Raw genomic sequence first — 28000 nt, 5'->3', positions numbered from 1 at the left:
TTTGAGCCGGGGCGGGGGCGGGGGCGGGGGCGGGGGCGGGACCGGCCCAGCGGCCGGGGACAGCGGGAGGAGCCTCCAGGACCCGGCTGGCGGGCGGCGGCGGAGAGGCGCCAGGAGCCCCGGCTCCCGTTTCCATCTGTTCTCCGTTCGAGGTGAGTAGGTGACCCTAGCGCTGACCGGGAAGTCGCAAAGCACGATGAGGCTGACGCAGGGGAGATGCGGGACACCCGCACACTCTTCCAGGTACCCAGGACCCCCGCAGTCCCAGGAAGACCCCAACCAAGAGCAGCTGAAGCTGCACCAGGCCCTTGAAGCTGCTGGGGCCCCCAGGGCAACCTCTGGCCCTGGACAGATAGAACTGAAAACGAAATGTCCTCTTAGCCCAGAAAATCTCTCTGGAGAGACAGAAGACAAAGCAGCCCTCGAGTCCTGGGAGAAGCGTGAAGCCAGAGTGGGATGCCCGCAGCAGGCCAGACCCCAAGAGATGTAAAGACAGACGGCCACCCTGGGTCACACTCTTGGGGTCAGCAGTGACCTTCGGCAGGGAGCAAGGCTGGACGGCACCAGGAGGGGTGCTTGGAGCTAGGCTTGCACTGCTCCCCAAGTGCCCACCTACCTGGTTTGCTAGGAGGCTGCAGCAAATGAACCCTCAATGAACGTGACTCTCCCATATCTGGGCTGAATGGAGTGGACAAACACTGAGAGCATCTGTCACCGTAGCCAGGCGCTTAATTCTGTGGAGTTACGTTCTTCAGATGGGCACAGTGGTCAGTTCTCTGCGCTGTGCATTGTAGAAGTGGTCAGTATCAAAATGGAGTCACTTTTTCAAGCCCTAAGCAGAAATATATAAATAAATGAAAAAATAAAGGCAGTAGGTTATGAAGGAGAGGCTATCGTGGCTGGTAAGAGGAAATATTCCCAAGGGACCCTCCCAAGCCCTCCTGGCACAAAGGCCACCACAACCATGAACAGAGCCTCTTTGCAAGATCATCTGTTCCAAAACTGATTGTTCAGCCTTGGCCAGCACCCCCCCCCCCACACACACACACACTTTGATCCTGGTCACTAAGGACTGTTTGAAAACAGCTTACGTAATCCTCATTCTTTCTCTGAAACTTCCCCTGGCTGCGAGCTCTTACAGCTTCCCCAGCTGGCAGGTCCCACTGCAGTGTTCCGGGACGCCCCGCAGACAAGTGTTCTCTGTGTGGTACAATATTGTCCCACAGGAAAAGAAGAGACTCTCACGGGTTAATACATCCGCCAGCGTCTCCTGTTGCAGTTTAAGCTCCGAAGGGGGCGGTGACAGGGTAAGGAAGAGGAAGGGACCTAAGAAGAGGGCGTCAGTGCTGCATGACCAGATGTGTGGCCGGAAGGAGGAGGAGGCATTGTGGAAGGAGGGTGGAAGACAGCGGTCATTGGCTCCAGGTCTTGAAGGCAGCCTCCTGCTGTGGCCTCCCAGGAGTTCAAGGTGGTATTTTAGAAGTCAAGGTCAAATGGCTTATACTAATTTGAAAAGTGCAATCTTGAAAAACAACTGGGTGTCCCAACCTCTCCCAGGTTTTTTGTTGTTCAGAAATAAGTGAGAAAATCATATTCCAGAGGTCTGAAAATTGTAACATCTCCAGCTCCTTCTAATTCTGACCCCATCTCCTGTTGCGTCATCCACCTCCTTGGATCGCCTATTCCATATAAGGAGATGGGGAGTGGGTGTCCAAATATTTGTGCTCTGGGTCCTTGTCTTCTTTGCAAACCCCCTTATGTGCTGTGTGAGTGCGCATCATTGCTGCCAACCAGCACCCATTGCCCAGCCCCTTGCCAGGGACCCCTCCTCGCTGGACACTCCAGCCCTCGGTGCCTGGGCTCACAGTGGTCTGCCCTCTCTATCGGGGAGCTTATATCCTTGTTCCTTTCTATGGGCCTCCAGCCCTCTGCTGCTCCATAGTGCGCCACAGCCTATCTGAGTGCTTGGATCCTGGGCTCACCGGGGTCCATCCTGTCAGTTGAGCTGCTGCTGTTCTCAAGTGCACGGTACTCTTGCTCTCTGTTAGTGGCCGGTTCCCCAGGTGCACGGTGCTCCTGCCTCTCTCATGAGGCCGATCTCACTGAGCTGAGGGGTCTTCTGTCTCAGCTGGGGTGTGGGAATAATGGGATCTCAGGGGACTGGCCAGGCTAGTCACTTGTTTACTTGGGACAGGATCCTGTTGGATTTAACTCCTGCAAGATCTTGCAGTGAGATGTACATCTGGTTCCCAGAAAATGTGGATGAACTTTGGACTGTGTCCATTGCCTGACACGTGGGAGCTCATTCCTAAGCCCTTGTGCTTCTGCTGGTGGTGAAACAGGAAGCCAGTAGTTTCAGTATGGGCTGCTGAACATCCTATATTTTTTTAAGTTAGTCAGGCTTGGGTTGAAGTGGACGCCAGGCAGAGTAGAGCAGAAAAGACATGAGGTCAAAACTACCTTTTTGTCACTCCTGCAGGTGGAGCAGTTTCATGAGCCATTAGATCACCTTGTTCCTTAAGCCAATTCCAGGTGGCTTTTCCACACTTACAGCATACAAGTCCTCACTGTCAAGGTCACCCTCCTACCCACTGGTTCTGGATTCAGATGTTACACCAGGCAGTGTTCCCTGAGCCCTGTCAGGGGTGTCATCCTTGGGGAGGCAGCCACACCTCCGGCACCTGGCACCCTTCCTGCAAGCACAAGGCCTGGCACGTGGCCAGCACAGGGCCAGCATGTGCTCAGTGAACAAGTGCACCTTTCCTGTCTCCCAGAGGAGACCCAGGCCTCTGTCAAGGATGCCCCAGAAATGCAGGAGTCCCACGAAAGCCTGGGAGGATGAAAAGGTGTGTGTGACTGAGGCCACGGGGTACTGAGGAAGCCCCAGAACCAGCAAGGGTGTAGGGACACAGAGCACAGGGACTGACCACAGCCTCTCACTCCTCAGTTGCTTATTTTATTAAAACTTGATTCTAGAATGGTTCCAAGTCTACAAAACTTGTGAAGAAAGTACCAAGTAGTACAAAGAAAAACGTGAAGTAGTACAAAGTACAGCTTCCCCAATGGTAACATCTTAGTATGAGATATTTGTGACAATCGATAAACCACAGCAAGCACCCCTACTATCAACACCTCCTTGCAGTATAATATATTTTTCACAGTTAACCACATCCAGTTTCCCCCATCCTTTTAATCCAGAGTCCCTCTATCTGCCTCATCCTTCCCAGCCTCCAGTAATCAACATTCCCTCTCATTTCTAACAACACAGATGAACACGGAGGACACTGTGGTAAGTGAAGTACATGATTTCATGCCATGTAATATCTTTTTTAAAATTTTTTTTTATTTATTTCAAAGTCAGAGTTACACAGAGAGAGAAGGAAAGGCAAAGAGAAAGAGAGGTCTTCCATCCTCTGGTTCACTTTCCAAATGGCCACAATGGCCAGAGCTGGGCTGATCCGAAGCCAGGAGCCAGGAACTTCTTCCAGGTATCCCACGTGGGTGCAGGGGCCCAAGCACTTGGGCCATCTTCTACTGCTTTCCCAGGCCATAGCAGAGAGCTGGATTAGAAGAGGAGCAGCCAGGACTAGAACCGGCGCCCATATGGGATGCAGGCATTGCAGGTGGAGGATTAACCTACTGCACCACAGCATCAGCCCCACTTTATGTCCTCTTGGTAACAGACATTTCAATAGGAGTGAAGTGAAATCTTGTCGTTTTGATTTGGAACTACCTTATGGCTAATGATAGTGAACATTTTTTCATGTATTTATTGGCCATTTGAATTTCTTCTTTTGAAAATTACCTATTCAGATTCCTTGCCCATTTATTAACTGGATTGTGTTTTTGTAGTTGAGTTTTCTGATTTGCTGATATATTTTGGGTATCAATCTTTTCTCAGATAAATAACTTGCAAATATTTTCTCCCTATTCTGTTGGATGTGCCTTCACTGTATTGATTTTTTCTTGTGCTATTGCAGAAGATTCCAAGTTTGATATAATCACATTGGTCTGGTTTTACTTTTGGGATTTTATCAATTAATCATTGCCTACACAAATGTCTTGAAGTGTTTCCCTTTGTTTTTACTTGCAAACTTCACTATAGTATGCCTTGGAGAAGATATTTGCTGGTTGAGTCTGGTTGTGGTCTTTTGAGTGTCTTCTATGAGGATGTTCATATCTCCACACTTGGAAAGTTGTCAACCACTGCTTCATTCAGTAGGGATGCCTTTTTCCTTCTCAATGCCTTTTTCCTTCTCTTCTCCTTTTGGTATCCTTATAATAGGAATATTCATTCACTTAATGGTATCCCATTATTTTATTTTATTTGAAAGGCAGAGTTACAGAGAGAGGTAGAGACACACAGAGAGAGAGGTCTTCCATCCATTGGTTCACTCTCAAATGGCTATAATGACCAGGGCTGGGCCAGGCTGAAGCCAGGACCTTCCCCTGGGTCTCCCACGTGGGTGCAGGGCCCAAGCACTTGGGCCATGCTCTGCTGCTTTCCCAGGTGCTGTATCAGGGAGTTGGATTGGAAGTGGAGCAGTGGGGACTCAAACCAGCACCCACATGGGATGCCGGCACTGCAGGCAGAGGCTTTACCTGATAAACCATGGCGTCAGCCCCTTCTTTTTCTTTTTTTCTGTCTGGGTTATTTCAAATCTTTGTCCTTGAGATCAGAAATGCTTTCCTCCGTGGTCTATCATGTTGTTGTATTTTTTATTTCATTGATTGATGTCTGCTGAGGATGCTTCAGGGTAGCTCCTGCAGGGCAGTCATGATTTCTGCAGAACTGACCCCAAGTCTGGTGGTTATCTCTAACCCCTTCCTCATCCTCATTACCATTAGATTCATTTTAACTCCTGCCATTTCTGCCCAAAAATGCATCCCCATGTGGTGCAATTGTCACCATCTTGGCTGCCTCTTAGAGGACCAGCCACTCCTCTGGTCCCTCCACTGACTCAGAAGACTCCTCTGTGAACCTAGGACAAGGCACCCTCTTCAAGCACAGGATGTCACCTGGATGCACAGGTGACAGGGTGAACAGTACCTCTGACAACTTGGAGTCAAGAGCCACTGTGCTTGGACACACTGAGCTCCATACCAGAGCTCATTGCATGATAATCAGAGGAAGATCAAGTTCAGTTCCCACTACCCTGTCTGACCAGCCTCACTTGTGCAGTGAGCAGCCTGGGGGCACTTGCATCACACATACAGATACACATACAGAGAGACACATTTACATACAAGTGCTTGCATACCACATGTTATTCATTTCTATTCCCAACTAAAAGTATTCAGGGATTCTAGTTGCTCATGGGATAGGCTTGGGAAGGGAGAGGCCACGCTGAGAAGGACTCTGTTACTCAGCCAGGGTTGTGGACATTGAACCCAGACCACAGAACGAGCAGAGCAAGTGCTGCAGTCCCCAGGCTCCTAGCAGGTGTGCACAGGGTCCGAGGTGACCCCTCAAGAGCCACAGGAAGAATGGAAGCTGGCTTTCTCCAAGGCAGGGCCCCAGGCTTACCCTCCTGGCTAATTACCTTGTATGAAGTTAAAAAAAAAAAAAAAGGGTGGGGTAAATAGATGTGGACTCCCTAATCTGAGTACCCCAGTTCTTTGACTCCAGGGTTGATGATTATCAAACATCCAGGTTCCAGCCAATAAGAGCCACCAGCAGAGGTGGGGCAAGCCTAGAACAGCTGCTCCTGATGCCAGGCACAGGCTGAGGGTCTGAGGCCATGCTGCACACGCTCAGCTCTGAGAGAGCAGGTGAGAGGCTGGGGAGGGGGACAAGGCTGGGGCTCTGAGAGCGGGGTGGAGTCCTGGGACCGTCTTCAGAACCGGGGCCCGTGGTGGTGGTTGGAGGTGATGTCCTCTCATTAGGCTAAACATGGACAAATCAAGGAGGAGCCTGAGCTGAAAGGGGTGCTTGGGACACAGGATTTCTGCAATGCATGGGCTTGGAGGGGGCCACAGGGCATGGGCCACAGAGGCTGCTGCACGGTCCAGCCCAGTGTGGCCAGGAGAGGACAGGGAAATGAGACATGACAGCAGAAGACACAGACTTCATGTGTCCATGTGTTACATGTGATCCTCAGAACAATGCTAGGAGGCAGCTTTTGTTTGACCCCATGGTACAGATGAGCCCGCTGCCTCACAGAGGTTGAGTGCCATGGCGCAGGTCACGTGGCCAGCACACGTGGACAGGCTGGACGAGGGCAGCGCTCCAGGGGAGGTCTGCTCCCTCTCGGCTAAGGCAGAGAGGCACCTCCTTGAGCAGGGACGCCCAGTACAAGGAGCATGGGAGCACGGACACTCACATGGCTTCCTCTCTTATCCAGGGCATAGTACGTGTGCAGGAGTGCCCAGCGGTCACTCTGGAAATTGATTCAGACACAGACATCCCTCATGGCTCCTTATCACATCCACAAATACCAGGAGAGAGACCACCAATGTGTCCTAGTCCTGTACTCCCAGGGGATGAAGGAGCACATTCCCAGTACTTTCCACCACCTGCCCCGAACCCTCCTGCTCTTACCTGGGGTCCCCCTTGGCCTCCTTCTGCTCTCTGGCTCCTGGCTCCTCGCGCTCCTGGCCAGCCTCACCGTCCTCGCGGTCCTGAGGCTTGCTGCCTCCTATCCCTGGAAGAAGTACGTGGCCCTGAGTCTGTAGTCAGACTTAGCCGACATCACCAAATCCTACCTGCGTGGGAGTGGCTCCTGCTTCTGGGTGGCCGAGGGGCAGGTGGTGGGCACGGTAGGAGCTCTGCCCGTGCAGGATCCCACCTTGCGGGAGAAGCAGCTGCAGCTCTTCCACCTGTCTGTGGCCTTTTAGCACTGGGATCAGGGGATACTGAAAGCCCTGGTTAGGACGGGAATCCTGTTTGCCCGGGGTCCAGGGCTACAGTCATGTGGTCCTTGAAACCAGCCCAGTGCAGCCTGCTGCCCTGGCCATCTACCAGAACATGGGCTTCAAGATTACAGGCCAGTACTACTTCCACTTGAGTGCAAGGCTAATGGCTCTAACATTTGTTTAAAACTCTGCCTGCCTTCTGCTCAGGGAGGAGGCTTGTGATCGATTTCCTGTGTGGGACCTAAGAGAAGATCAATTCTGCTGTGGTCACCAGCAAACCCTGACGCCTCGGTGCCATCAACACTAAAAGCTCTTTGATCCTGCAGACCTGAGTCCCACGTGTGTGGTGCTGGGAGGCGTAGGGGGCTGTGCTGCCTTCATTCTATTGGGAAGCCTCTGTTCCATTTCTCCTGCTCCACAACAACCTTCTTTGAAAAATCAGCTGTCAAACGGTAAGATGTGCAGGCTTCATCTCCTGAGTCTGCTGATAGTTGAGAGTTGGAGCCAAGCTAGGATGGGCAGCCCCTGTCGTCTCAGATTGCTCAGATGCCCTGGGTTGGTGATGGACAGGGTGGCTGAGCACCATTGTGTCCACCAGACTAGCCGAGGCATGGTTTACATTCTTTGCAGTAGAACCAAAGCAAAAGCATAAATTTTCTCAAGCATTGGCAGCTGCTGCATCTGCTCCAGTCCCAGAAGGGACCTGCCCATGCTGTGAAGGAGCTGCAGAGATCACAGCCAAGGTGGGGTTCATACATGTGGGAAGAACTGGTCAACCACGCCTGGGTCTACATTAGCCTTCGTGGTCCTGCTGAGAAGGAAGCAAAGCCAGGAGCGACTGTGGAATGTTGTCATGGCTAAATGTCCCTCCTCTCCTTGCTGTACCATGTAGGATACTCAAGCTGACTCTTCATCTACCATGTGTCAGTTCTGCTCTGGGCACTTTGGCTGCATCAGTGAAGCAGAGACAAAGGCCCCTGCTTTTTAGTACTTACTAAGTAAAATGTTTATTTAGTTATTTAGTCCTTTTTTTTTTTTTTTTTTGACAGGCAGAGTGGATAGTGAGAGAGAGAGACAGAGAGAAAGGTCTTCCTTTTTGCCGTTGGTTCACCCTCCAATGGCCACTGCGGCCGGCGCATCTCGCTGATCCAAAGCCAGGAGCCAGGTGCTTCTCCTGGTCTCCCATGGGATGCAGGGCCCAAGCACTTGGGCCATCCTCCACTGCACTCCCAGGCCATAGCAGAGGCCTGGAAGAGGGGCAACCGGGATAGAATCCGGCGCCCCAAGCGGGACTAGAACCTGGTGTGCCGGCGACACAAGGCGGAGGATTAGCCTGTTAAGCCATGGTGCCAGCCAGTTATTTAGTCCTTACTAAATAAAAATGAATGATGCAGAACTTTAGCATGGACAGTATGCTAGCAGGCCAGAGAAGGAATAGGGAGGGGAAGGTGGCAGGGGGTGCCTGGCATTCTTCATGGGAGGGCATAGGCAGTGCCATTGTGCTGTGAGGCTGCCCGCAGGCCCCGCCCCAGGGCCTCTGCCCAGCCTCTCCTCTGCTCTGCTTGGGGATTCCCAAATGTGCCACGAGGGCTTGACCCTCAGCCCCCAGCCTGTTTCCACCTTTATCTCACCCCAACTCCAAACTATCAAAGGATGACCTCTGTCCAGAGGCAAGGGAGCCTGGTTAGCCCGGAGTCTCCTGGCCCTACTCTTTCCAACAGTTCTTGGCCCTTGGGAGGCTGCAAAGGCTGAGTTGACCCTGTTTTCCCGTGGATTCTGGCTGCAGCCTGCCCTGGGCCAGGGAGGGTCACGTTGGACTGAAAGGAGCAAAGGAGGACTGTGGTGGAATGAAAAGGTCATGCCAAGATGGCTGCTGGCAACTGAAACTGCCTGACAACAGGCCGTGATTGGATGGCTTCAGAAACTACACGACAACAGAGCCTGACCGGCAACAGGCTGTGATTGGATGGCTTTGGAAACTGCCTGGCATAGGCAGTTAGGGCGTAGACCGCCCCTTGATCGGATTGGCTGCCTTGGCTATATAAGCAGCTGTAGCAACTGAAATAAAGGAGTCTGCAGGCTGCTTGCCTCAGGCCTGCTTTCACCCAACTCCCGGGGTCTATGTGGTGACTCTGCGCCTCTTACCCCCACCACACTCCTCCTCTCAGAAACGAATCCACCTCAACAGAGGACAAGCACGGCAAGCACCTGTCCCTGCCCACGTTGCAAATGATGCAGCCCCGGAGCCTGCACTGAGGAGCTCTTTCCTTGGAAAATGCTGCTTTGTACCTTGCAAATGATGTCAGAATAGGGCCACTGTCAAGCCTGATACAAAATTTAATTCAATTTTAAAAAGTCAAGGAGAAAATGAATCCAGAGATTATGGAGAACAGGATATCACCTGCATTCGCCTAATTCCAGGATCTCGTCCTGAAGCCTTGGCTGCAGCCACCCCTGCGCTGAGACTCCCCACAGCCAACACAGGGAACTGCTCTGCCTGTTCCATCCTGCGGTGATGCCACCATGGTGACTGGGCCTGGAGTAGCTCTGGTTTGAATCATGTTGACCTGGGATTATTATTTCAAGAATCTCAAGCTGGGCAGGCATTGTGGCAAACTAGGTTAAGCCTCTGCCTACAGCGCTGGCATCCCATATGGACACTGGTTCAAGTCCTAGCTGCTCCACTTCCAATCCAGCACTCTACTACGGCCTGGAAAAGCAGTAGAAGATGCCCCAAGTGCTTGGGCCCCTGCATCCACAAAGGAGGCCTGGAAGAAGCTCCTGGCTTCACATGGGCCCAGCTCTGGCCATTTGGGACCATTTGGGGAATGAACCAGTAGATGGAAGATTCTCTCTCTCATCCTCTCTCTCTCTCCCTCCGTCTGTAACTCTCTCATAAAAGTAAGTAAATCGTAAAAAAAAAAAAAAAAACACACACACACACACACACACAAACTCAAGCACCTCCTCCTTTAGCAAGGTTCCCTTGCTACAACCTCTTTCCCTCACTAATAGTTCGCTCTCATGCAAGTGTGCCCGTGCAACCTTCCACTGTCCTTCCGTGAACTTAACCTTTATAGATTCTTTGGCTGTGTCTATTTGGGTGCTCAATATTTAACCACAAGAAAAACAAAAAGCTTCTCACTGGTTCACACCTCCCAGAACATCTGCCTGTGCACACTGCTGTCGTAGTTTAAGCTCTGATGGGACGGTGACAGGCAGGACAAAGAGAGCGAGAAAAGACAGCTCAGTGATCAAGACTATGTGTGGCCACAGGCAGGAACGCGGTGGCTGAAGTCACCGGCTGCCCAGGCGCCATGAGTGAACTCAGGTGTCTTCATGAGGCCAAGAGCCAACCTGGTTTATAGTAACTTGGCAATGAATGTTTATCTAGAGACCAACAGGTGCACATGACACCTGCTTTTCAGGTATTTCAGAAATCAGTGAGAAACCAACTCAGACTTCAGGGGTCCTTAAATTAGGATGTCTTCTGTAGACACCTAACTGTGCCCCCATCTCCCACCGACCCATCCACCCCTCCCTTCTTCCTGTCCCATCGTGAGCTCAACACTAAGAGTGGGAACGGTGTTCTGAGTGCTTGCGCCCTGGTCCTTGTCCCCATTGCAAACTCAGGCACAGAGTGGGGGGCACCCTGGCTGCTGAGCTGCATCCATTGCCCAGCCCCTCCGCTGTGGGCCCCCCGCCCCCACTGGGAGCAGAGTTCACCTTGATGCATGCCCTCGGCCCAGGGCACTCAGTGAAGCTTTGTCCACTGGGGTCAGGACCCATGGTGTCTTAGGGACCTCAGTGTCCACCGCAGTCTTACCCCTTGGGCTCCCAGTGGCCTTGGTATGTAATGGGCCTGCACCCCATGCATGCAGAAAACCTCCCTTCCTGTCAGGGTATGGACCAGGTTGGAAGCCAGCATGCTGACCCCTGCTGTGACACGTGGTCTCCAGGAATCGTGAGTGACCTTGAGACGGAAGGAGCCCCCTTTTAACTCTCCTGGGCCCTTGAAGTCCAGTGCTCACGCCCTTACCTTGTGTTGGGGCTCAACAAGAAAGCTTCCATCTTCATTCTGGGCTGGAAAGCACCCCTACATCCTCTGAGGTCAGCCAGACCTGGGAGGGGACTGGGTACAGGAGGGCAGAAAAGACCTGAGGTCAAAGGCAACTTTACATCACTCTGTCTGTATTCTTGGAGGTGGGGTTTCATGAGCTATTAGGTCAGCTGTCTTCCTAAAGCCAACTCTAGGTGGCTTTTCCACACTTGTAGCATTCAAGTCCTCACTGTCAAGGTCACCCTCCTACCCACTGGTTCTGGATTCAGATGTTACACCAGGCAGTGTTCCCTGAGCCCTGTCAGGGGTGTCATCCTTGGGGAGGCAGCCACACCTCCGGCACCTGGCACCCTTCCTGTAAGCACAAGGCCTGGCACGTGGCCAGCACGTGACCAGCACGTGCTCAGTGAACAAGTGCACCTTTCCTGTCTCCCAGAGGAGACCCAGGCCTCTGTCAAGGACGCCCCAGAAATGCAGGAGTCGCACGAAAGCCTGGGAGGATGAAAAGGCGTGTGTGACTGAGGCCACGGGGTACTGGGGAAGCCCCAGAACCAGCAAGGGTGCAGGGACACAGAGCACAGGGACTGACCACAGCCTCTCACTCTTCAGTTGCTTATTTTATTTTTATTTATTTTTCTTTGCCAGGCAGAGTTAGACAGTGAGAGAGAGAGAGATAGAAAGGTCTTCCTTTTCTGTTGGTTCACCCCCTAAATGGCCACTACGGCCAGCATGCTGCGCCGATCTGAAGCCAGGAGCCAGGTGCCCCCTCCTTGTCTCCTATGTGGGTGCAGGGCCCAAGCACTTGGGCCATCCTCCACTGCACTCCTGGGCCACAGCAGAGAGCTGTACTGGAAGAGAAGCAACCAGGACAGAATCCAGCGCCCCTATTGGGACTAGAACCCGGGGTGCTGGCGCCGCAGGCAGAGGATTAGCCTCGTGAGCCATGGTGCCAGCAGTTGCTTATTTTATTAAAACTTGATTCTAGAATGGTTTTAAGTTTACAAAAGTTGTGAAGTAGTACAAAGAGTTCTATACCCCACACCCAGCTTCCCCCATTGTAACATCTTAGTATGAAATATATATGAACATCGATGAACTACACCCAGCATTTCCTACTATCAACATCTCCTAGCAGTATATTTGTCACAATTTTAGTTCAGTTAAAATATCTTCTAGTTCCACCCATTTTGCTGCAAATGACAGGTTTCATTCTTTTTTATGGCTGAATAGATATTGGTCTGTAGTTTTCTTTTTGTGTTGTATCTTTGCTTGTTTTTGATATCACAGTGATGCTGGCCTCATAAAAAGAGTTTGGCAGAGTTCCATACTTTTCAATATTTTTTAATAGTTTAAGGAGTAGTAGAGTTCATCTCTCTTAAAGTGTTTTGCAGAATTCAGTTGTAAAACCACCAGGTCTGGATTTTCATTGATGGGAACTTTTAATTACTCATATCACTACTTGTTATGGATCCTGTTTATATATTTCATACCTTCTTGATTTAATCTTGGTAGGTTATATGTATCCAGGAATGTATCCATTTCTTCAAGGTTTTATAATGTGTTAGCATGTAGCTGTTCATAGAAGTTTATGATTCTTTGTATATCTGAGCCATCAGTTATAATGTCTCCTTATTCATCTATTTAATCTTTAAATAATTATTTATTTATTTGAAAGGCACAGTGAGAGAGAGAGAAAGGAGTATCTCCCATTTGCTAGCTCACTCCCAAATGGCCATAACAATGGTGATTGATCTGGGCTGAAGCTAGGAACCTGGATCTCCATCTGTGGAGCTCCACCCACGTGGGTGGCAAGAGCTCAAGCACTTGGGCCATCTTCAGCTGCTTTCCTAGGTGCATGAGCAGGGAGCTGGATCAGGAGTGGAGCAGCCGGGACTCAGGGCTTGAACTGGCACTCTGGTGTGGGATGCTGGCATCACAGGCAGCAGAGTAACCTGCTGCACCACAGCATTGGCTACATCTCTAATTTTATCTATTTGAGTTTTTTTTTCTATACTAGTCTAGCTAAAAGTTTGTCTGTTTTTGTTTATCTTTCAAAAACAAAGTTTTTTGTTTTGTTAACTTTTTTTTTAGTTTCAATTTCATTCATTTCTGCTTTGATTCTTATGTCTTGCCTCCTGCTAAGTTTGGGAATGATTTGTTTTTGTTTTTCCAGGTCTTTGAGATACAACATTAGATTGTTTATTTATGGTCTATTTTTAAAATGTAAGCAATTATTACTATAAACTTACCTCTTTATACGGCCTTTGCTATATCCCACAGATTTTTAAGATTTATTTGAAAGGCAGAGTGATAGAGAGGGAAAAAAAAAAGAGAGAGAAATAGTTCTTCCATCCACTTGTTTACTCCCTCAAATAGCCTCACTAGCCAGGGCCAAGAGCCTGGAACTCCATCCAGGTCTCCCATGTTCGGTGGCAGGAGCCTAAGTACTTGAGCTATCTTCTGCAGCTTTCCCAGGCACATTAGCAGGGAGCTGGGTTGGAAATGGAGCTGCTGGGACTCAAGCCAGTAATCTGACCTGGGATGCTGGCTTAACCTGCAAAACACCACAATGCCAGCCCCTTCACAGGTCTGATATGTTGTAATTTCATTTTTAGCTGTTTCAAAAAAATTTAGTTCCTTTTTAATTTCTTTAGTGATCTATAGGCTATTCAGTAGCATGTTGTTCAATTTCCACATATTTGTAATTTTTCTAATATTATTATTGTTGACTTCTAGTCTTATTCCTTTGTTGTCTGAGAAGATACATGGCATGATTTCTATTTATTTTTTTAACTTACTGAGACTTGACTTATGAACTATGATTGATCTATCCTAGAAAATATACTGATAAGAATATATATTCTGTAACTGTTAGGTGAAATGTTTTGTAAATGTCAGTTAGGCTCATTTGATTTCTAATATGGTTCAACTCTGATGATGGTTTTCTATCTGGATAATCTGTTCATTCACTAATGACAGTGGGGTTGCCTTCATTATTACTGTACTGAAGTCTAGCTGTCCCTTTATATCTAATAACATCTGCTTACCAGATCTGGGTGTGTTTGTGTTAGGTGCGTATATATTTATGACTGTTAGAATTCTGAAATCAATCCTCTAACCAACATATACCATCCTTTTTTTTCTATTTTTACAGTCTTTTACTTAAATTCTGTTTCACTTGATATAAGCATAGCTACTCCTGCCCGTTTGGGGCTTCCATTTGTGTGATATATGTTTTTGCAGTTCTCCACTTTTGTCTGTGCATATCTTTAACTGTGAAGTGCATTTCTTGTAGGCAGCAAATAGCTGTGTCTTGCTTTTTTATCCATTCACTCAACTTGTATCCTTCAACTGGGGAAGTTAATGCATTTACATTCAAGGTTGATATGGATAGATAAGAACTAACTAAGATTTATTTATTTGAAAGGCAGTTACTGGAGAGAGGGAGTCAATTTTCAAGCCACTGGTTCACTATGCAAAAGGCTGCAGAAGTCAGAGATGAACCAGACTGAAGACAGGAGCCTGGAACTCCAGGCAGGTCACCCAAGTGGGTGCCCTCCCAGGTGCATTAACAGGGAGCTGGATCAGAAATGGAGCATCTGGGATTTGAACCAATGCCCACATGGGATGCCAGTGTCACAGGCAATGGCTTGACCTATGTGCCACAATGACGGCCCCTACTGTGTCCTTGGGAGGTGCCATGCGTCCTTGCTTCTTCATGATTCCTATGTCCCTCCGTTGAGGTCTGCGCATTGTGTGATCATTCCTTCTTCTTTACAAGGTCGGTTTCATCGGGAAACGCTTTTCTTGTTGTGTACATGGATTGCAGGGTATTGCTTGGGTTGTCTGACTTTTGTTCTGGGTGAGCCCAGAGGTGTAACCTCTGAGTGAGTTCTTAGCTGTAACCCATGTCAGCAGTGTGCAGCAGTGCCAGTTTTCTGGTCTGCAGCAGTAGTATGACTTTGAAGTGGGTGTGGGCTTCCTGCAGTGTGTATCTTCACTCCCCCTTAGAGCAGGATCCTAATCACACTAAGGTTTCTGATGGCTGAAGCCAGACTGGAGCTGTGTGACACAGAAGGGGCTGTTCCCTCATTCTGCCAGGAAGATCCAGTAATATTGGGGCTTGTGGCACCAACAGCCATGGCCCCTGGAGTGTGTGATGTGCATGGGGCCTTCCCCAGGTCCTGCTTGGTGGGTGTGACTAATGCTGAAGCTTGCAGCACCTAAAACCCTCATGCCACCACAATGAGATGTGATGGGGGCCTCGCACCAGTCATAGGATGGTCACAGGTGGTGAGAATTGGGGATTGTGCACAGGCAGGCGTGGGTCTGGAGCAGTAGAAGGAAGGCACCACCTTCCCTGGGCCTTGCAAAGTAGATTCTGGTGACTATGAGGAATACAGTCTGAATGGTCCCAGTCCTGGAGCTACAGGGAGGCAGTGGGCCTTCCCCAGGTCTCCTAAGGTGAGAATCAGTTATGCCTGGGAATATGGACCAGCTACCAGCCAGAAGCAAAGGAGAGCAGATGCGGCTCTGCAGATACCAGAGGTGAGTGCGAGTCACCCCAGGGTAGCAGCACCCACGGCAACAGTCACTGAGCTGCCAGCACAGAAGGACCCGCCTCCAGTTCCCACAGGGCACGCAAGGACACTTCCTGGCCACCCGGCCCTGTGCGCTAAGAGACACCAAGGGAGGCGGCCTCGGGCTGGTCCTTGGAGACGGAGGCGTTTATGGTCTGTGGCTGGTGTTGAGCCCCAAGAAGCCAAGGGGAAGCGCCCGAGACCCCCGCCGCCCTCCACAGGGCGAGTTTGCGCTGTCCTGGACTCCTGGGGTCCCGCGCTTTCCACTCACCTTCCCAGCAAGATGGTGGCCGGGCCTGGCGCGGGCGCGCGAGCCGCAGGGCCTTCTGCTCTGGCGCTGGTGGTCCAGTCTCTGTGCTGTCGGCGGTTCTCGCGGCTTTGCTCCTGACGTTTGCCCTCAGTCTGTCTCCTGGAACTCGATCCTTCCTTGTGTTCTGGTGTTTTTCTGTGGCTGAGGTGAATGAAGGGCCTCTCTAGTCGGCCATCTTGTTAAAAAAATAAAAATAAAAAGATTGCCCATGGCTGTGAGCACTGGGTTCCTGCAGGTTAATTTAGCCAGGCTTTCCCCGGCACCTGCAGCCTGGCGCTCTGTTACTCAGGCCTCCTGGCTCAACTGCATAACTTTGAAATATTTTAGGGCACTGCTGAGATATGCTGGAACAGTGTGACAAACACCCAGGGACTCACCACTTAGGTGGTGGTTACATTTCACTTTGCGGCCTCCTCAGAGGCCAAAGATCAGGGTCTGGGCAGACTCTACCCTCTGGCCCAGCGCCTACTGTTGCCTGCCAGTGTTGGTGTCCACAAAACAATCTTGATTTTATCTCTTGCCATTTCTTTTCTTTCTTCTTCTGTTTTTGTTTTGTTTTGATTTATTTATTTGAAAGTCAGAGTCACACAGAGAAGGAGAGAGAGAGAGATCTTCCATCTGCTGGTTCAGTCCCAAAGAGGCTACAACAACCAGGGCTGGGCTAGGCTGAAGCCAGGATCCAAGAGTTTCATCTGGGTCTCCCACGTGGGTGCAGCATCCTTAGGGCTTGGCCACTTTGCTGCCTTCCCAGGTGCATTAGCAAGGGAGTTGGATCAGAAGTGGAGCATGGGGACTTTTCACACAGCAGGCTTCAGCTTTTTCTTCTGCACCACGGGACTGGCCCCATATCCCCTGCCATTTCTTCCCCAAAAGGCACCTCCATGAGATGCAGTTGTTACAATCTTGGCTGCCTCTAAGAATCAGCCACCACTCTGGCCCATCTGCTCACCCAGAAGTCTCCTCTGTGAAGAGAGGAAAAATCATCCCAGTCAAGCAGGGCAGCTCTGGGATGCACAGGTGTCCAGGAAAGCAATGTCCGCAACAACTTGGAGTCAAGAGCCACTGTGCTTGGACATACTAGGCTGCATGCCAGAGTTCACTGCTTGGTAATCAGGGGAAAATCACGTTCAGTTCCCACTACCCTCCCTGACCAGCCTCACTTGTGCAGTGAGCAACCTGCATACTGGTACCTGGGGGCACTTGTGTCACTTGGATAATGCACTTGCCTGCACGGATACCTGCTTTAATTCCTGCCTCCTGACATCCATTCTCCACATTAAGCCAGAGGGGTACCTTCACACACATACAGTACACACATACACACGCACACCTGCACATACTAGTGCATGCATACCACAACCTACTCATTTCAGTTCCCAACTAAAAAAGTATTCAGGGATTCCGTTGCTCCTAGAATAGGCTTGGGTAGGGAGAGGCCACACTGAGAAGGACTCTGTTGCTTGGCCAACGTCATGAACACTGAACAGCGAGTGCTGCAGTGCCCAGGCTCCTAACAGGTGTGCACAGGGACCGAGGAGGGTCACAGAAAGAATGGTGGCCAGCCTTCCCTAAGGCTGGGGAACCTGGGCTTCCCCCTCCTAATTATAAAAAAAAAAAGTGACTAGCCCGGAACTTCCTGACCCTAAGGTTGATGATTGTCAAACATGCAGGTGCCAGCCAATGAGGCAGCCGCTGAGCAGAGGTGGGGCAGGCCCAGAACAGCCGCTCCTGATGCCAGGCACAGGCTGAGGGTCTGAGGCCATGCTGCACACGCTCAGCTCTGAGAGAGCAGGTGAGAGGCTGGGGAGGGGGACAAGGCTGGGGCTCTGAGAGCGGGGTGGAGTCCTGGGACCGTCTTCAGAACCGGGGCCCGTGGTGGTGGTTGGAGGTGATGTCCTCTCATTAGGCGAAACATGGACAAATCAAGGAGGAGCCTGTGCTGAAAGGGGTGCTTGGGACACAGGATTTCTGCAATGCATGGGCTTGGAGGGGGCCACAGGGCAGGGGCCACAGAGGCTGCTGCACGGTCCAGCCCAGTGTGGCCAGGAGAGGACAGGGAAATGAGACATGATGGCGAAAGAGATGGATTTCAAGTATCCACGTGTTACATGTGCTAGTGCGTTAACTTCTCAGATCTTATTTTACTCCATGGTACAGATGAGCCCGCTGCCTCACAGAGGTTGAGTGCCATGGCGCAGGTCACGTGGCCAGCACACGTGGACAGGCTGGACAAGGGCAGCGCTCCAGGGGAGGTCTGTTCCATCTCGGCTAATGCAGAGAGGCAGCCCCTTGAGCAGAGACGCCCAGTACAAGGAGCCTGGGAGCACAGACACTCACATGGCTTCCTCTCTCTTCTCCAGGGCAGTAGCACGTGTGCAGGGGCACCCAGCGGTCACTCTGGACATTGAGATTCAGACACAGACGTCCCTCATGGCTCCTTATCACATCCGGATGTACTTGGAGAGAGACCGCAAAAGTGTCCTGGCCTTGTTCTCCCAGGGGATGGAGGAGCACATTCCCAGTGCTTTCCGCCACCTGCTGAGGCAGCCCCGAACCCTCCTGCTCTTACCTGGGGTCCCCCTCGGCCTCCTTCTGCTCTCTGGCTCCTGGCTCCTCGCGCTCCCTGGCCAGCCTCGCCGTCCTCGCGGTCCTGAGGCTTGCTGCCTCCTATCCCTGGAAGAAGTACATGGCCCTGAGTCTGCAGACAGACATGGCCGACATCACAAAATCCTACCTGCGTGGAGTGGCTCCTGCTTCTGGGTGGCCGAGTCTGAGGGGCAGGTGGTGGGCACGGTGGGAGCTCTGCCCGTGCAGGATCCCACCTTGCGGGAGAAGCAGCTGCAGCTCTTCCACCTGTCTGTGGCCTTGGAGCACCGGGGTCGGGGGATAGCGAAAGCCCTGGTCAGGACGGTCATCCAGTTTGCCCGGGCCCAGGGCTATAGCGAAGTCATGCTTGACACTACCGCAGTGCAGACCGCCGCCCTGAGCCTCTACCAGGGCATGGGCTTCAAGATCACAGGCCAGTACTACTTCCATGTGAGTGCGAGGCTAGTGGGTCTTTCTAGCGTTCGCTTAGTCTACCACCTGCCTTTTGCTCATGGAAGGGGCCTGTGTGGGAGCCAGGAGAGCATCACCCCTGCTGTGGTCACCAGCAAACCCTGATGCTTAAGTGCCATCAACAATAAAAGTTGTTTATTCTTGCAAGTATGAGTCCCACGTGTGTGGTGCTGGGAGGCGTAGGGGGCTGTGCTGCCTTCATTCTATTGGGAAGCCTCTGTTCCATTTCTCCTGCCCCACAACAACCTTCTTTGAAAAATCAGCTGTCAAACGGTAAGATGTGCAGGCTTCATCTCCTGAGTCTGTTGATAGTTGAGAGTTGGAGCCAAGCTAGGATGGGCAGCCCCTGTCGTCTCAGATTGCTCAGATGCCCTGGGTTGGTGATGGACAGGGTGGCTGAGCACCATCGTGTCCACCAGACTAGCCTAGGCATGGTTTAAGATCGTTTCCATTTACTTTATAAATAACTTGGTTAATGGTTCCAGCTGTCCCCTTTGCCAGCAAGGTTCTCTCTCCTCTCAAGACACCCCAGTTGTGTGGCTCCTCCAGGGCTCAGCCGAGGGGGCGGGGCTGCCTATAGTGAGGACTTCTGAGCCAGGGGTCGCCCTTCCCCCTGTGTCCTAGCAGCCACTGCTGCCCACTCCTTTGGGACTCCCAATGTGGACCCCAGACACAGTGCACAGTGTGCCTAAGCGCGTTACAAATCTTTAAGTACAGGAATCCTGGCCTTGCCAAGGATCTGCCCTGAGCATTCTCCGTGGGGCTCCTCCCCAGTACTGCAGAGAGGTGGGCTGTCAGAGTCTCTGGAGGGGAGTCGGAAGCGGAGGTTACATCGCCCTCTGCTGGCACCACCAAGATGCATCTGAGTTCTAACAGCCATGGGGAGGGGCTAGCCCACCCTGAGCAGCCCCACTCAAGTCCTGGGCCAAGTCCACATTCAGTGCAGTGAGTGGAGCTTTCTTGAAGCCGAGGTGCTCAGTGAGTGCATCTCCTCTGTGACCTGGGCGGGGAATACTGGTCCTGGTGGTGGATTAGGGGACCAAGGAGCTATACCGAACCCCCAGACAGAGGCATTCCCCGTGGCAGCTAAGAGTTTGTGTCTGAGGTCTGAGACCAAAATGTACTCTTCCCAAGGAGGAGATCAGGAGCAGCATGGGTTTGCTGGGGGGTGCGTCAAAGGAACGGGAAGCAACGGGTCCTTGAGGCCCCACCCTCTAGTTGGTGACAATGGCTGGGGTTGATAAAGGCGGCCATCGCCCAGTGTTGTGACTGCACCAATTGCCACCAAATGAACCAGTGAGAATGGGTGAGTTTATGTTGGGTCAGTTTCACTTCCAACAGGGAGCACAGGGAGGCATTTCTAGTGCGCTGACACTCTGAGAGGTTAGAGACAGGGGCGATGTGGAGGAGTTTCATGGGGGACGGAGCTGCTGCTGTGCCGAGGGCAGTGGGAGCTGCCAAATTTAACCCCAGCATAGAAACTGTAAACAGTGGTCTTGTGTCCTCTACCCCCCAGCTCCTGGCCCAAGCAGGCCCCAGCCCAGTCCTCACCTCTTCTGCCTCCAAACTGCAGCATCTCAGACTCTCCTGGCCTCAGCGTCCCCCTTGTGAGTAGGTGGGAGGTGATCGCTCTTTTGGCAAGACCAGTATTGGCATATGAAAATGATCCTGATTTTGTACGTTGATTTTGAGCCCTGTGGCTTTACTGAATTAGTTTCTCAGTCCTAACAGCTTCTGGTTGGGTAGAATGTCCAGTTTTATCCATGTACGACATCATGCCACCTACAAACATCGACGTTTTGATTTCCTCCTTTCCACTTTTGATACCCTTTCTTTCTCTTCCCTAATTGCCCTTGCTACCACTTCCAATAGCTATCCAGTAACAGTGGTAAGAGTGCACCCCTCGGCCGGCGCCGTGGCTCAACAGGCTAATCCTCCGCCTTGCGGCGCCGGCACACCGGGTTCTAGTCCCGGTCAGGGCACCGATCCTGTCCCGGTTGCCCCTCTTCCAGGCCAGCTCTCTGCTGTGGCCAGGGAGTGCAGTGGAGGATAGCCCAAGTGTTTGGGCTCTGCACCCCATGGGAGACCAGGAGAAGCACCTGGCTCCTGCCATCGGAACAGCGCGGTGCGCCGGCCGCAGCGCGCTACCGCGGCGGCCATTGGAGGGTGAACCAACGGCAAAAGGAAGACCTTTCTCTCTGTCTCTCTCTCTCACTGTCCACTCTGCCTGTCAAAAAAAAAAAAAAAAAAAAAAAAAAAAAAAGATAAAAAAAAAAAAAAAAAAGAATGCACCCCTCTGTCTTGTCCTGGCCGTTCAGCATGATACTGGCCGCTGGTTTGTTTTATATAGCCTTTACAACGTTGAGGTGTGTTCCTTCTATACTTAGCTGTCACTTTTTTTTTTTTCCTTATCATGAAAGGACATTGAATCTTATCAGATGTTTTCTCTGCATGGAGGGAGACAATCATATGGTATTGTTCTTCATTCTGTTGATGTGACTGATGACATTTATTGATTTGCAAACGTTGAGCCACCCTTACAATCAGGGAGAAATTGATCGTGATGTATGATGCTCTTGATGTAGCAAGGATTTGGGTAGCTAATATTTTGTTGAGCATTTCTGCATCTATGTTCATTAACGTTATCGGTCTGTAATTTTCTTTTTGTGTTGTGCCTTTGGTTTGGTTTTGATAGAGTGATGTTGGCCTCAAGATTTTGGCAGAGTTCCATCCTTTTCAATATTTTTTAACAGACTAAGGAGTATTGGAGTTCATCCCTCTTAAAATGTTTTGTAGAATTCAGTTGTAAAGGGGCCAGTGCCTGTGGCGCAGCATGTTAAAGCCCCAGCCTGAAGCGCCAGCATCCCCTATGGTTGCCAGTTTGTGTCCCGGCTACTCCAATTCTGATTCAGCCCTCTGCTATGGCCTGGGAAAGCAGTACAGGATGGCCCAAGTCCTTGGGCCCCTGCACTGCACGGGAGACCCAGAAGATGCTTCTGGCTTCAGATCAGTTCATTTGGGTAGTGAACCAGTGGATGGAAGACTTTTCTCTCTGCCTCTACCTCTCTGTAACTCTGCCTTTCAAGTAAATAAATAAATAAATCTTATAGGTCTCCCGTCAATGAAAAGTCCAGGTCTGATGGCTTTAAAACTGAATTCATTTAAAAAAAAAAAAAAGATTTATTCTATTTATTTGAAAGACACTTTTTAAAAAATCTTTAAATTAATCTTTAAAAAAATAAAGAATTCAGAGGCTTAGACCACTATGCCACAGTGCCAGCCCTGTTGGGAGACTTTTAAATACTACTTTAATCTCATTACTTGTTATGAGTCTGTTTCTAACTTCATTCCTTCTTGATTTAATATTGGTCAGGAATTTAGCCATTTCTTCAATGTTTTATAATTTGTTAGCATATAGTTAGTTGAACATAATAGTTTCTTATGATCTTTTGTATTTCTGCAATACCAGTTATAGTGTCTCCTGTTTTACCTCTAAGTTCATTTTTTAAAAGGGATTGTTAGGCCAGTGCTGCGGCTCAATAGGCTAATCCTCCGCCTGCGGAGCCGGCACACTGGGTTCTAGTCCCAGTTGGGGCGCCGGATTCTGTCCCGGTTGCCCCTCTTCCAGGCCAGCTCTCTGCTGTGGCCCGGGAGTGCAGTGGAGGATGGCCCAAGTGCTTGGGCCCTGCACCCCTGGGAGACCAGGAGAAGCACCTGGTTCCTGCCTTCGGATCAGCGAGATGCGCCGGCCGCAGTGGCCATTGGAGGGTGAACCAACAGCAAAGGAAGACCTTTCACTCTGTCACTCTCTCACTGTCCACTCTGCCTGTCAAAAGAAAACCCAAAACACCCAGGTATATATGCAAATTAAAAGGGATTGTTGATTTGTTTATTTAATTGACATAGAGGGAAAGAGAAACAGAGTTTCCATCCACTGGTTCACTCTGTCAAATGGCCATAATGACTGTGGCTGGACCAGACCAAAGCTGGAACCTGGAACTCCATCTGTTCTCCCATGAGGATGGTAGGGGCCCAATCCCTTGAGCCAACCCCACTGTGTTCCAGGTGCATGATCAGGGAGCTGGATCAGAAGTGGAGCAGCTAGGACCCAGGACCTGAACTGGCACTCTGATATACGATGCTGGCATGACAGGCAGTGGCATCACATTGCACCACAGCACACTTCCCATCTCTAATTTTTTTTTATTTGACTTCAGTTTTTTCTTTGTCAGTCTGCCTAAAGGTTGTCTATTTTGATTTGTTATTTTTTAAAAAAATTTTTCATTTTGTTGACCTTTTGTCTTACTTTTTATTTCAACTTCATTTATTTCCTCTCTTATTCTTACTATTTCTTGCCTCCTGCTAATTTTGGAGTTTGGTTTGGTTTGTGTTTTTCTATGTCCATGAGATGTATCATTAGATAGTTTATTTTCCATGTGGGTGGCAGGTGACCCAAATACTTGGACTATCTTCCCCAGCTTTCCCAAGCACTTTAGCAGGGAGCTGGATTGGAAGCAGAGCTGCTGGGACTCAGTCTGGTGATCTGACATGGGATGCTGGCATCGCAGATGAAGACTTAACGTGCTACAACACAATGCCAGCTTCCAAGTCTTTGTTGAATTTCCCACTCGTATTAGGTATTGTTTTCTTCATCTATGTAAACTGTCTGTACTCTCTTGCATCTCATTGAATTTCCATAAGATCACTGTTGATTTCTTTCTCAAGGCTTTTCAAAGATTTACTTCAAATCAGGATCTATTTCTGCAGAACTATTGTTTATTTAAAAAAAAGATTTATTCAGCACCCACAGTTGCAGCACCCACAGCAACAGTCACTGAGCTGCCAGCACAGAAGGACCCGCCTCCAGTTCCCACAGGGCACGCAAGGACACTTCCTGGCCACCCAGTCCTGTGCACTAAGAGACGCCAAGGGAGGCGGCCTCGGGCTGGTCCTTGGAGACGGAGGTGTTTACGGTCTGTGGCTGGTGTTGAGCCCCAGGAAGCCAAGGGGAAATGCCCAAGACCCCCGCCGCCCTCCACAGGGCGAGTTTGCACGGTCCTGGACTCCTGCCCTGAAATTCCGCCACGTCCAGGTGCAGCGGGCCTGCTCTCTGCCCACGAGTGCGCCCTGGCCCTGGCCCTGGGGGCTTCTGCTGGCAGATGGCTGCTTGCTGTCCCCTAAGTCTGAACAGAGTTCAGCAGCGGCCACACCACAGCTGCACAGGTCTGGCGCTTTGGGGGCAGAGGGAGGCTAGGTCGGTCCTTAGTTTGGAGCAAAGGAGTCGCTCCCGGCCCCAGTTGGCTTTCTAGACTCCGGGGGGCAGGGGTCCCGCGCTTTCCACTCACCTTCCCAGCAAGATGGTGGCCGGGCCTGGTGCGCGGGCGGTCCAAGTTCTCGCGGCTTTGCTCCTGACGTTTGCCCTCAGTCTGTCTCCTGGAACTCGATCCTTCCTTGTGTTCTGGTGTTTTTCCGTGGCTGAGGTGAGTGAAGGGCCTCTCTAGTCAGCCATCTTGGAAAAAAATAAAATAAAATAAATTTTAAAAAAAGATTGCCCATGGCTGTGAGCACTGGGTTCCTGCAGGTTAATTTAGCCAGGCTCTCCCCAGCACCTGCAGCCTGGCGCTCTGTTACTCAGGCCTCCTGGCTCAACTTTGCATAACTTTGAAATATTTTAGGACACTGCTGAGATATGCTGAAAGCATGTGACAAACACCCAGGGACTCACCACTTAGGTGGTGGTTACATTTCACTTTGCGGCCTCCTCAGAGGCCAAAGATCAAGGTTGGCAGCCTCCACCTTCCAGCCCAGCTCCTGCTGCTGCCTTCCAGCTTTAATGTCCATAGAGCAATGCCGATTTCTGCAGAACTGGTCTCTCTTCATCTCCCTCTTGGGTGCTCTTGCCTCAAGCCTGGCTGTCATCTCTGACTCCTTCATAATCCTTGCTCCCATGAGCCTGATTTCAATGCCTGTTTGTATTTCTGCCTCAAAATGCATCTTTATGAGGGATTGCCGTGATCTTGTCTGCCTGAGGACCAGCTGCCACTCGGGCCCCTCTCCTCACCCTGAGGGCTCCTCTGTGAACACAGGAAAAGTCACCCCATTCAAGCAGAGCAGCCCTTGGATGCACGGGTGACAGGGCAAGCAATGTCTGCGACTATAGACTTACAGCCATTGTGCTTGGACACATAGCTCTATGTTGGAGCTCACTGATGGGGAATCAGGGCAAGTTCAGGTTAATTCCCAGCATCCTCTCCAGTCAGCCTCGCTTGTGCAGTGAGCAACCAATGGTACCTGGGGGCACTTGTGTCACTTGATGCTGCATTTTCCTGTGGGGATATCTGCTTCAATTCCTTCTGCCTGCCATGATTCTCCACATACAGCCACAGAAATACCTTTAAGCTCACACACACACACAAAACACACACATATGCATACAACACACACGTGCACACATGCATATAGCCATCAACAGGAACATGCATAACATATTTTACTTATTTCAATTTCTAAGAGTATCCAGGGAGTCTCATTACTCTGGGGATAGATCCACACTAAGCTGGACATGGGTCTTGCCTGACAGATCCCTGCCCTCCCCTCCCCAGGAGGGGCCACATCAGCCATCATTCCCTGCATGTCTTATCTTAACTCTGCCCCAGGGTCCTCAGCCTGAGAAGCTCCCCTCACTCTGCCTGCTCAGGCCCACGTTGTCCTGTGGTCATGGCACCATGTCCTTGTCATACCCTTTTGGAGGATCTGGTACCATATGTCCCTGGCCTCCCAACCCTTGTCCCAGCTGTGAGGTGTGCCCACCTGACCCCAGACCCCAAAGTTTCTGCGAGCTCCCTAAGATGCTGGCCTGTCTGCTGTGTCTCAAGAGTTCACATGGCACCTGCCACAAGAGGCCTTGCTTGAATCATTCACTGTGCCCATGGCTACAGGCAGCCACAGAATAGGCTGCTGATCTGTGAGGTTGGGCAGGCTGGCAGGACTGGTGTGAGCTCATGGTTCCAAGGGAAGCCCCCTTCTGTAGCTCAGCAGTTGAGTGCAGGAGGAAGTGTCCTGTCTGTGGCTTCCTGTCTCCTGCTTGGCAGCGTTGCTGGCAGCAGTGACGCCTGCAGCCTAGGAGGGCATCGGGCACAACTGCTCCTGAGGCAATGAGGGAGTGGACTTGGAGACAGGGTGCTGAGTGCAGGAACTGCCCAGGGTAGGTTTTCCTGGAGCAGGGAAAGCTTGGGTAGGGAGAATCCACCCCGAAAAGGACCCTGCTGCTCAGCCAGGGCACGTGGACTCTGATCCCATCAATGGAGCACAGTGCCAGTGTTGCAGTCTCCAAGCGTGTACAGGGACAGAGGTGCCCTTTCAACAAAGGCAGGAAGAATGGTGGCCAGCCTTCCCCAAGGAATTTCTCCTCTCCTGGCTAGTTTCCTGGTGATTAAAAAAAAAAAAAAAAAGAATAGACCAGGGCTCCCTGATCTGTCACAGTCCAGCACCTTGACACTGAGGTTGATGATTATCAAACATGCAGGTGTCAGCCAATGAGGCAGCCACCAGCAGAGGTGGGGCAGGCCCAGAACAGCCGCTCCTGATGCCAGGCACAGGCTGAGGGTCTGAGGCCATGCTGCACACGCTCAGCTCTGAGAGAGCAGGTGAGAGGCTGGGGAGGGGGACAAGGCTGGGGCTCTGAGCGTGGGGTGGAGTCCTGGGACCGTCTTCAGAACCGGGGCCCGTGGTGGTGGTTGGAGGTGATGTCCTCTCATTAGGCGAAACATGGACAAATCAAGGAGGAGCCTGTGCTGAAAGGGGTGCTTGGGACACAGGATTTCTGCAATGCATGGGCTTGGAGGGGGCCACAGGGCAGGGGCCACAGAGGCTGCTGCACGGTCCAGCCCAGTGTGGCCAGGAGAGGACAGGGAAATGACACATGATGGCGGAAGACATGGATTTCAAGTATCCACGTGTTACATGTGCTAGTGCCTTAACTTCTCAGATCTTATTTTACCCCGTGGTACAGATGAGCCCGCTGCCTCACAGAGGTTGAGTGCCATGGCGCAGGTCACGTGGCCAGCACACGTGGACAGGCTGGACGAGGGCAGCGCTCCAGGGGAGGTCTGTTCCATCTCAGCTAATGCAGAGAGGCAGCCCCTTGAGCAGGGATGCCCAGTACAAGGAGCATGGGAGCACAGACACTCATGGGAACTCACGTGGCATCCTCTCTCTTCTCCAGGGCAGTAGCACGTGTGCAGGGGCACCCAGCGGTCACTCTGGACATCGAGATTCAGACACAGAAGTCCCTCATGGCTCCTTATCACATCCGGATATACCAGGAGAGAGACCGCAAAAGTGTCCTGGCCTTGTTCTCCCAGGGGATGGAGGAGCACATTCCCAGTACTTTCCGCCTCCTGCTGAAGCAGCCCAGAACCCTCCTGCTCTTACCTGGGGTCCCCCTCGGCCTCCTTCTGCTCTCTGGCTCCTGGCTCCTCGCGCTCCTGGCCAGCCTCGCCATCCTCGTGGTCCTGAGGTTTGCTGCCTCCTATCCCTGGAAGAAGTACGTGGCCCTCAGCCTGCGGACAGACATGGCCGACATCACGAAATCCTACCTGCGTGGGAGTGGCTCCTGCTTCTGGGTGGCTGAGTCTGAGGGGCAGGTGGTGGGCACGGTGGGAGCTCTGCCCGTGCAGGATCCCACCTTGCGGGAGAAGCAGCTGCAGCTCTTCCACCTGTCTGTGGCCTTGGAGCACCGGGGTCGGGGGATAGCAAAAGCCCTGGTCAGGACGGTCATCCAGTTTGCCGGGGCCCAGGGCTATAGTGAGGTTGTCCTTGACACCAGTATAGTGCAAACTGCCGCCCTGAGCCTCTACCAGGGCATGGGCTTCGAGATCAAGCGCCAGCACTACTTCAACGTGAGTGCGGGGCTGGTGGATTTTTCTACTCTTTGTTTAGTCTACCGCCTGCCTTCTGCTCAGGGGGGCAGCCTGTGATCCATTTTCTGTGTGGGAGCAGATCGATTCTGCTGTGGTCACCAGCAAACCCTGATGCCTCGGTGCCATCAACAATAAAAGCTCTTTGATCCTGCAGACCTGAGTCCCACGTGTGTGGTGCTGGGAGGCGTAGGGGGCTGTGCTGCCTTCATTCTACTCT

General features: G+C 51.3%; 1 protein-coding gene, 1 long non-coding RNA gene and 2 pseudogenes across 3 annotated transcripts; 3 read left to right on the top strand and 1 right to left on the bottom strand.

Moving 5' to 3' along the window:
* Positions 1-67: 67 nt before the first annotated feature.
* On the top strand, positions 68-18981 carry LOC133772766 (putative N-acetyltransferase 8B; annotated as a pseudogene).
* NAT8 (N-acetyltransferase 8 (putative)) lies at positions 1094-27931 on the top strand. Of its 2 annotated transcripts, none has more exons than XM_062209669.1 (2): positions 1094-3289; positions 27087-27931. In XM_062209669.1, exon 2 carries the CDS (start codon positions 27157-27159, stop codon positions 27838-27840), a length of 684 nt encoding a protein of 227 aa, XP_062065653.1. In that variant the 5' UTR covers positions 1094-3289; positions 27087-27156; the 3' UTR covers positions 27841-27931. The 2 variants fall into 2 exon arrangements, with proteins under 2 accessions (XP_062065653.1, XP_062065654.1); XM_062209670.1 differs by lacking the exon at positions 1094-3289 and adding an exon at positions 26453-26508.
* LOC133772768 (putative N-acetyltransferase 8B) lies at positions 6387-7292 on the top strand (annotated as a pseudogene).
* Positions 18383-27489, bottom strand: LOC133772772 (uncharacterized). The gene is made up of 3 exons (XR_009867815.1): positions 27296-27489; positions 24208-24371; positions 18383-18478 (listed from the first exon to the last, which is right to left on the bottom strand). It is a non-coding gene; the product is annotated as an uncharacterized LOC133772772 (long non-coding RNA).
* Positions 27932-28000: the final 69 nt, after the last annotated feature.

The sequence above is a fragment of the Lepus europaeus genome, chromosome 13, assembly GCF_033115175.1.
Source record: "Lepus europaeus isolate LE1 chromosome 13, mLepTim1.pri, whole genome shotgun sequence".
Classification (NCBI taxonomy): domain Eukaryota; kingdom Metazoa; phylum Chordata; class Mammalia; order Lagomorpha; family Leporidae; genus Lepus; species Lepus europaeus.
Note: the sequence above shows the minus strand (reverse complement) of the source record. Positions and strands in the feature narration are given on the sequence as shown.

Coding starts and splice junctions, on each gene's coding strand:
- NAT8 (XM_062209669.1), top strand. CDS start 27,157: ATGGCTCCTTATCACATCCGGATATACCAGGAGAGAGACCGCAAAAGT.